Source organism: Amia ocellicauda, chromosome 4 (assembly GCF_036373705.1).
Source record: "Amia ocellicauda isolate fAmiCal2 chromosome 4, fAmiCal2.hap1, whole genome shotgun sequence".
Lineage (NCBI taxonomy): Eukaryota > Metazoa > Chordata > Actinopteri > Amiiformes > Amiidae > Amia > Amia ocellicauda.
In genome coordinates, this window is record NC_089853.1 from 20492647 (window position 1) to 20502536 (window position 9890).

At 41.1% G+C, this 9890-nt stretch overlaps 1 protein-coding gene across 1 annotated transcript in view; it reads left to right on the forward strand.

The window, feature by feature from the left end:
- The window catches only part of adam10a (ADAM metallopeptidase domain 10a), an 86490-nt gene extending 76902 nt beyond the window's left edge, over positions 1-9588 (forward strand). Inside the window, exons 9-16 of the mRNA XM_066701305.1 lie at positions 793-956; positions 2389-2572; positions 2857-3007; positions 3564-3747; positions 4220-4328; positions 4742-4962; positions 5193-5319; positions 5927-9588. Of these exons, the coding sequence (XP_066557402.1) occupies positions 793-956; positions 2389-2572; positions 2857-3007; positions 3564-3747; positions 4220-4328; positions 4742-4962; positions 5193-5319; positions 5927-6024 (1238 nt within the window). The 3' untranslated portion in view covers positions 6025-9588. The remainder of the gene's footprint in view (positions 1-792; positions 957-2388; positions 2573-2856; positions 3008-3563; positions 3748-4219; positions 4329-4741; positions 4963-5192; positions 5320-5926) is intronic.
- Positions 9589-9890: the final 302 nt, after the last annotated feature.

Consider the following 9890-nt stretch of genomic DNA (forward strand, 5'->3'; position numbering starts at 1 on the left):
CGTCCCTTGGTGAATTTCTGCCTTCAGTAACAGCTGATATAAGTGCACTTGGGAAAGAGGAGGTAAATCCCTTTCTTCATATGCCTATGCGATGAGTGTAAGCCAGGACAAGAGTTGTGGGAATCCCACCCCCAGCAGGCACACGTGCCAGACACCAGATAGGCACCGCTCAGTAACGGCAGTTCAGTGACAGAGCTTGACGTGGAGAAACCTACTGTCCCAGTCATTCCTGTCACAATGGCAGGAACAGAAACCAACATTTGAATATGCAAACCACATATTTTTATATATTTGTTCCTCCTCCTGTCAATAAAATCCCTGAGAAACAAACTAAAGCCTAATTTTTAACATCAACATGTAATTGTCTGATTCTGCCCGTTTGATTCACATTTTATTTCTGGCTTCTGGTGGGAGCTTTGCACTTTAGCTCTGGACAGCACATTTATTTGGAGGGAACAGGGAATAAAGGCTGTACTCGGCACTGCTGGGCCATTTGGCTGGAGTCGACAGGCTGGCGCGGCTGCATTCAATCTGTTGCTCGTTATGGAGTTTGCCTATTAAGCTAATGTGTTGTATTCAGAAAGAAGAGTGTCATTCAGCACTTGATTTGTGTGTGCTGTCTTTGTTCAGAGGGGGTAATGAACATTTGCATGCTGTTCCAAAACACATCAGGGGAAAACTTTTTTTTAACCCATTCACTTTTCTCTTCAACCTCCAGAATCTGTCTATAAAAAAATATCATGGAAGGTCTGTTTAAAAAAAAAAAAAAAAAAAACCTATCTGATGTTACAGGGAGCTCGGGAGGCATTTGTGAGAAGAGCAAGCTGTATTCTGATGGGAAGAAGAAGTCGCTGAACACAGGAATCATCACTGTGCAGAACTACGCCTCCCATGTGCCTCCCAAGGTGTCGCACATCACCTTCGCTCATGAAGTTGGACACAATTTCGGCTCTCCGGTGAGTACCAAGGAGTCATCCTGGCCGTCCATCTGAGCAGGACTGAGGACTGTGTGTAGGGGGGTTGTTCTGCGTGTTTGTATTTGTGAATTAGCGAGTGTAAGAGTGTGTAGGAGTGAGCATTGTAAGGAATCCACAGAATGACAAAGAATCGATAACATTTTTATTTGGTAGTAAAGAAATCTAGAAAAACTGTTGACAAAGATACAGAGGAGCCCCGGCCTCAGTTAAGGGTCTGAGCCCCGAGAGAAATGGTTACAGTCATTTATAGGACAGAACAAAGATAATAACCATACTTGAGATAACATTGAAATAATCAATTCATATTAATTAATTACAGACTGATGCACAGATCTAACTTGTTATATTTGTTTCTGAATAATCAACAACTTAGATAAGGAGTGAATATGATGCCCCTCTGTCAGGCCCAGTTGGTAAACTTCCCCCTCACTACTTCTGTAACCTTGTGGATGACTATTAGAAACAATGGGAAGGTTTGTTATCAGTTTACCCATGTTTACCTCATTCCCTGAAATGTCAAGGCGCGGAACATTAAATGTTTTGGGAACAGAGAGTCTCTGTTTGCTACACACTGCTCAAGACTGAAAACAGACAAGTACACAAAGCCCCCTTCAAGCTAATAAGTTCAGTATAGGTGTTGATAAATACTCCGATTTCTCACAGCACATGTGTGAATGTGAGCGTGTGTGTATGTGTTTATATGTATGCATGCATGCTTATCACAAATGGAAGCTGTCCTTGACTACTACCGCATCTCTTATCAGACACAGCTGCCAAACAGCAAGAAGATCCAATTAGAATTAGAATTAAGAAGCCTCAGACTAGAATGCGGAGAGCCCTGCATCTCCCACTGCTTCCATTGCTGCAAACAAATGTTAAAATAGCTCACGCAGCAGACAGAGGTGCAGAATTATGAGGTACTTTGGTGGGTGGGTTGCTTACTATTAAGCCTGGGTATCAGTTCTGAAATTTCTTGAATGCCTCACAGAATTGCAAGTCCAAGGTTTCTATACTGCAGCACTGCCTCTGTCATTTGTGGCGATTTAAGTATTTAACCTTTCTGGATCATCTCGTGCACAGCACGGTAGAGCACTCCTGCTGTTGGCAGCTCCAGCAGAGCAGCAGGGTTTCCGGTGTTCAGCAGAATGACTGAACTGTCCCAGAAAGGTCATTCTTGTAGCAGTCAGTGTTCTGTTCAGCCCAGGGCCAAATGGGTTGAATAAAGACGCTAGACGCCCTTAGCCTAGTCAGAACTCGGTCCCATGCATTTCACCAGATCATCCGATTATAGCTTTTGCCTTTGCGGTTTCATCATTTCGTTGCCTCCTACTGTATGTTAGTCATGTATGTTAATCCTTGACTATCTCCCCGCCCCCCCTTTTTTTTGTCTTCAATCCCTCCCTTCCCTCAGCACGACTCTGGTACAGAGTGCACCCCTGGGGAGTCCAAGAGCCCAGACTTGAAGGAGAAAGGAAACTACATAATGTACGCCAGGGCTACATCTGGAGACAAGCTCAACAATAACAAGTTCTCTATCTGCAGCATCCGTAACATCAGCCAGGTGCTGGAGAAGAAGCGAGGATACTGCTTTGTCGGTAGGTTTTCCGCTTCAGAAGGAACCGTTAGGGGAAGGGAAGGGAAGTTGAGGGTTAGCAACCACCCCCCTTTTAAGTCTAAAATCTCCTCTACTCTACCCTAAGTGAATAATGTGCTCTACCCCCCTGCAGCAATATAGTAAATGCAGGTCATGTGGGTCTGGGTGTCCCCTCAGTAGCTCTGGGACTCTTGTGTTTGTATTATGATTAATTTCCTCCCAAGACCTTTTAAATATTAGTTATGGGGCATCTGTGAGGACCACTGTGCCTGTATGAATTTTCAGAGTCGGGACAGCCCATCTGCGGGAATGGTTTGGTGGAGAACGGTGAAGAATGCGACTGCGGCTACAGCGACCAGTGCAAGGACCAGTGCTGCTACGATGCCAACCAAGCAGAGAACGTAAAGTGCAAGCTAAGGCCAGGAAAAAAGTGCAGGCAAGTTGCAGTGTCTACCTGGAGCACAAGCCACAATCTGGAGATTCTGTGCGATGGCCCGCCTACATCCTGGTCTGCAGTACTAGCCCTAGTGTCTACTGACTGCCTGGGTTAAACTGTGTGCAAAAAAAAACATTACTTGGTTCTTGTGTATACATATATAAATAAATAAATAAAGAAATAAGCAGATGTTCATGCTGTGATACTTTGAAAACTGGCAAAGATCCACACCAGCATGAAAGAACTATTCCATAGTGAGTCTAAGAAAAATTGCTTTTCACTACCCTGGGTCAGGTTCATGGAAGTATTTCTATGTAAAGTTAAGGACCCTTATTTTGTTAAAATGAACATGAAACTGACTGATAAAATACCCAAAGATTGCATTTAAAACACCTAGTAGCAATCTTCTATTTATTTATTTTTTTCCATGTAAAAAAAATAATAGTTCCAGATGAACTTCTCGTGGATGCTTGGTGTTTTGGAGAGTATTTTGGTGCCATTGAGAGAATGCTGATGCCTGGGACCTGGGTCTAATGTCACATGTCTTTCTCCTCAGCCCCAGTCAGGGTCCCTGCTGCACTGCCCAGTGCTCCTTCAAGTCCTCCAGTGACAAGTGTCGGGAGGAGTCCGAATGTGCCGAGCAGGGCAACTGCAGCGGGAAGACGGCCCAGTGCCCCACCTCCGAGCCCAAGGCCAACTTCACTGCCTGCCATGGGGAGACACAAGTCTGCCTCAATGGGGTAAGCCCCTCCTCTAAGTGTTATTAGCTGTAGATTTTTTTTTTTTAATTGTGAAAGTACATTTTGATATACATTTTACGAAGTTGTGAAATGCTCCAATGTAAAGAGCATCTGTTGCTCGGTGTGATTTTGTTTTGTTTGTTTATCTTTCTTTCTCGGAGATGCCTGCTTAATTGCTTGTTTTTTGCATAATCAAGAAGCTTGTAACAAAACAGCCAGCTGAGCATCCCTCCCTCCCTTTTTATTTTCTTTTAAGAAATGAAAATAATAAAAATTAACAAGTGCAACATCACAAGGAAATTAGAAATTAGTTTTTTTACTTGCACATGTAAAAAAGACATGCAAAGCATTTGTTTTTCTTTTGTGAGTGTACGGCTTGGGCCTGAGTGCATGAGCTGTTCTGCTGTGAACTCTTTGGAAGCTCACCCTTGTTGTTGTTGTTGTTGTCTCTCCCTGCCCTGCCCCTCTGCAGCAATGTGTCGGCTCAATCTGTGAGAAGTACGGCCTGGAGGTGTGTACCTGTGCCAGTAAGGATGGCAAAGATGACACAGAGCTGTGCCACGTCTGCTGTATGGAGAGAAGTAAGCCATGTGTCCATAGTGAACATTGTGGAGCTTTTTGCCAATATAACAGAATTGCATACATTTCCCCTTTGCTGAAGACAAATTAAGCTTGTGGTCGAAGTTCTGTGGCTGAATATCAAAGTATACAGCCAGGGATGGATTTTGTTATTACTTTTTTTTTTCCACTCTTGTATAGCAGTTCTGCAACTCAATATCAAACTTGCTGTAGCAAGTTGTGAATGTACCTTTATCTGATCCATCAATTAATGTATTGGTATGCTAGAAAATCTTAGAATGATAATTTTTTTTACAGATTAACAGAAGCCACAATCTCCACAATATATATATATATTAATTTATTTATTTTAAGAACAAGAAATTAAGCCTTTTTTCCCTAACTACACCCATGCATTCTCCCTCATCTCTCCCAGTGAAACCACAGACCTGTAGCAGCACAGGGTCTGAGAAGTGGCAGAGGTTCTTCAACAAGAAGGTGACAACGCTGCAGCCCGGGTCTCCCTGCAACGACTTCAAGGGCTACTGCGATGTGTTCATGAAGTGCCGTCTGGTGGATGCCGACGGACCCCTGGCCAGGCTGAAGAAAGCCATCTTCAACCCGGAGCTCTACGAGAACATCGCCGAGTGGATTGTGGTGAGTATCTGGTGGTCTCTGTTTCACAGTGTGGTGTGTTTTAAACTGCACACGTTTCAAGCGGCTGTGATGGATTGTGCGGTGCGCTGGGTCCAGGCCAGAGGTGGTTACTGATTTCTGCAGCACGTGCAGCCCTGGACATGGCAATAGGAAACTCAAAGGGTGCCTTGCTGGAATTTCTCCCTTGATACTTCTCCCTCAGTAACGCTTTCCTTCCCTGTGTTCTGCAGGCGCACTGGTGGGCTGTGCTTTTGATGGGAATTGCCCTGATCATGCTGATGGCGGGCTTCATTAAAATCTGCAGTGTCCACACCCCCAGCAGCAACCCTAAACTGCCTCCTCCCAAACCACTGCCAGGTGAGTGCTGCCCAGAGCCGAGAGCACCACGCTCCGGCAGCGTCCAGTTCCGCTTAGAACTTTGAACAGTTCTGCGAAGGAACCTCTCCCGTGAAGATCCTGTTGTGTATAGTGCTATAAAAGGTGTCTTCAACTAGATGACTGTCATGAACACTGTACATGCTGACAATATGTGTACCTTCGAAAAATTAGCTAGAATGTATGTAAGTATTTTCGTGTAGAATCCAGGCACAACATTTTTTTTATGCATGTTAAATGACGATTCCTTGACAGAGAGGAAGGAAATGGCTTCTTTAAGAGAACCTGTCCAATCGAAGGTTTCAGCACTCGTGAAACGGTATTAGCTATCAGCTTTCTGTTATTAAAAGAAAGATATATAAAAGCAAAATAAATACTAATGAGAAAGTAATTCACTTTAAGCTAGAAAGCTGTGTTTTTGCAACACAGGACTGAGGGTGATTTAAAACTAAACGGAGAAGACGTTTCCCTCTCTGCATTTGTTTGGTTTCTGCCTTGCTGCCTGTGGGGGTTAGGGGAGGTGCCTGGCGCAGTGTGCCGGGGCGAGGTCCGGGCAATGGGGGTGATGCTGCTTTCTGTCTACACACAGGCACTCTGAAGAGGAGACGACCCCACAACACTAACCCACAGCCCCAGCGCCAGAGGCAGCCCAGAGAGAACTATCAGATGGGACAGATGAGACGCTAAGCTGGAGCATTTTGCCTTGGTTCTTCCTAGTGCCTACAGTGGGAAAACTTCACTCCAAAGAAAAACCTGCATCAGTCATTGTCCTCGACACATAAACTCAAATGGCAGACAAAGCAAGCAAGCAAACAAACAAACAAGTGTGACAAAAATAGAAAATAAACACCACTGCTCTTGGACCCGTCGAAGCTGAGGAAGTTGCACAGCTTTCATTGTTGAATGGCTTCATCTCTTAAAAGCTCTCAGTGACGAAAGGAAAAGAAAAATCGCTGATTTCCGTTGTAATGTGGTCTCAACTTGCTTTTTCCATTTTAAATTTTTTTTTTTTTTTTTTCTTAGTGGAATGGCAGTCTTTTTCTGAATGGTGTAGCTATAGTACTTCCTCTTTTTCATTTTTCTTATCCTCCTCGTCTTTGCTTTATTTCCTCTTCTTTAAAATAGTTATTTTTCCATGCAATGTCCTCCTTTGCAGCTGATCATGACTGCAGGTGAACCTGTGTTTTGCTGCCAATCAAGGCCAGGAAGTGAGACAACCTCAAAGTCATAGAGACTTAATTGCCAATGTAATTAATATTCTTTAAAAAAACAAAAAAACTGGAAAAAAACACAAAAAAAGGAAACTACGCAGGCCTGTATTTCTAACACACACATACCCATATGTCTGCGTGCAATTGTACAGAAATCGCAATATAGATTTTTTTTTTTCATTGTATTATAAGATTTTTTTTTTTTCTTCTGCTGTTTAACGAAGAATTTACTGTTTTAATTGACACTCTCAGGATAAAAACAAAAGGAAGTGGATTTTTTTTGTGAGGATTTTCAATGCTTTTTACAGTGGCTGGGATTAACTGCGAAGTTTAGACCCTTTTCCTCTAGCTATCAATGAGTTTGGGCTGTTTTTTTGATATGGCAACGTTGTGTTAAAGCGAGCAGCTGCTAGGATGTAAATTGCATAGACCATGAAAAAAAGAAAAGAATAATAAAAGAATAAAAAACTAAGATCAAATCTTTGGGGGTTGGGGGTCTGTGGGGTGGGGTGGGTGTTTGAACTCTAGTCAAATTCTCCACATAGGCTTCTGCTGAATGTGTCTTAAGGTTTAGTGGAATACACATGCAAGATTGTTTAAATATTGGATACTCTTGATTGCTATAATTTTTCGATGGAGTCGATGTGTAGGCCTCACATGAATGTGCTGTTTCACAGTAAGTATGTGGGGATACAGAGGGAAGGAGAATGTGTGTTTTTACTTATTTTTATTTTTATTTTTTTTGTACCTTGGCTTATTTTACTCTTAGCTGTCGCATTGACATAAATCAAATGAACAACCACTAAGCAGCAGATGACTGGATCTGTTTCTGACTTTAGACTGTGAGGATGGGCGACTGGGGGGAAAAAAAAATGTCAGCGTTTCCAGGGCTTGAATTACATTTTAAACAATCTGAATTTACAACTGCAGACCATCTACTTCAAACCCCAGAATTGGAGGGTGCAGAGGAGGCGGCAGGGGAGCCGTAGGTTGTCGGAGGTAGCAGATAGCCGAGATGAGGAGTAATCCAACAGCCTTGCTTGTGTCTAGTTTTTTTTTTTTTTTTTTTTTTTTTTTCTACAACTAAGTCTCCTTGGCAAAATGCTATCTATTCAGCTAAAACACGCGTTAGTGGTGAAATACAGTTGGCTTGTTGGGCATCGGCTCAGAGTGAAACTAGATTGTCCTTGGTTTGAACACTGAAATTAAGTGCTCGGGAATACCAAAGGAAACCGTGCCAAGACAAACTTTTTTTTTTTTTCTTCGTTATTGTTTGTTGTTATTATAATTGTCTCTTGAAGATCTTTTTCAAAACGTTTTGCTGGACACTCTGGTGTCACTGAAAACTTGTATTGGAGCTTCTGTGGGGTTTTGTTTTTTTAATCATGATATGTGTATATAGAGAAAATATATTGTTTAAGCTACAATTGCTACTGTTTGTTTTGCTTTAAGTCTTAAGATGTTATAGGTGACCAATAAGATCTAAAGAGCAGGAAGGCAGTTTTGGATTAATGTATGTTGCTTGTTTGTCACAAGAGACTAGAAGCAATAAATGCCATGTTCTCTCTTTTTCAAATTATTTAGATATTCCCCTCCGGAGGTATATTCTGTCCCTTTAAATTGCTACATTTACACTTTGGTTTGTGCTAGGACTTAAAAATCAACCAATCAATATAAAATGGAAGCATTTATAAAATAGATTTGAGCAAATGTGCTTTGTGACTAATAGAATTAAGCATTGCAGTATTTGTTCTTTTTACATTTGCCTGTGAAGGACTGGGGGACTCTTGGCAGTCAGCTTGACTGTACTCAGTGTGCACTGCCACCACTCTCCTGATCCAGCCGGACTCATCAGACCTACAGATAAAATGTGCGATTTCTAATAATTACGGATGCGTTTTGTGGTTTTGAGCAGTGGATTCCCAGCAGATGTGAAGAAATGAACTAGACTACAGAGTGGCACAGCTTGACGTTATGTGCAAGAATCTAAGTCTGCAGTCCGTGCACTGGATTTGTAGTATAAATCGTTCAATCAATCGATAGTTAACTGATACTTTTCATTGCTAATTTTAGTTGACTTAAGTGTTGTTTTCAACGGATGATTCAATCAGTTCAAAGTCACTGTTGTGGTAGATTGAACAAATGCACGGACGATGAGGAGTCCTGTCCAGCTTTGGCTCCACTGCATGCTTCAAAGCAGTCCTCAGGAGGGAGTGGTTGACAAAGTGTAAATGAAGCCAAAAGGAAACGCAGCTTTTTTTAATTTTTTTTGGTCGTCGTCGTTGACATGGAAATTTTAAATATTTCAGAATAACAGATTCATACTTATTACTTGTCAGGAAGTTTACATGGATGTGATTGTGAAAGTGAGGCAAGCCGTTCAGGCCATTACACAGACACTAACGTTTGGACATTTTTTTTCCTTGTAAACTTGTACAGTACATAAAGAACTTGCTTTCTTTTTGTTTAAATAAATAAAAGTAAAATATATGGCATTTTTTATACATGTAAACAGACAAAGTTTTGTATCTGAAAACCATACAAGAACATGTTTGAAAACAAAGCAAAGCTAATTGAGTTGAAGAAAAATGTGACAAATCCTTCTCCTTCAATTCTAAACCATCCCTTTAGTATTGTGCTGGTTGAAATGGGTTTGGGGTTGACAATAAAATATTTTCCTTTCTTTTTTTTTCTTTTTTTTTCCCTCCCCCTCCTTCTTTCTTCCACAATGGGTCATTACTGATGCTCATATAAGTATGGTAGATATAACAGATCTTGTCTTTTTTTTTTTTTTTTTTTTCTTTTCTCATTTTGGGTCCCCTTCCTGTTTTGAACTCTTTGTTATTCTGTGGTAGGGACTGGGTAGAAGTGAGAACTGCCTGGAGTTTTATTAATTTTTGTTTTTGTTTATTTTAAAGTCTCGGTAAACTTTGAGAGATGTGCACTGAACTGTCCGATTTTGAGTTGAAATGTGGTAGGTAATCTTAGCAGAAAGATCATGATATAAAAAAAAAATGAAATAAAAACAATTCTAATACTACTGTTCGATTTTAATGTCCGCTGTGTTTTATACAGTATTTTTTTTTTTTTTTTTTTTTTTGGTTCACTTTGAAAATTTTTACTAAAAAAAAGAAAAAAAAATTGCAAAAAGTATTGTGCAAAAGATATGTAAGTTTTTTGAAGTACTTGAAATGCATTAATAAAATAGACTTGATCAAAATAGTTTCTAAGGAACTTTCATTTGGATTTGAAGATGATACCGTACATGCCTCTTTTCCCTGTTTTTCCAAGCCATGGACAGTGTGTGGCATTTTCTATTTGGGAACTGTGAACCAGCTGGAG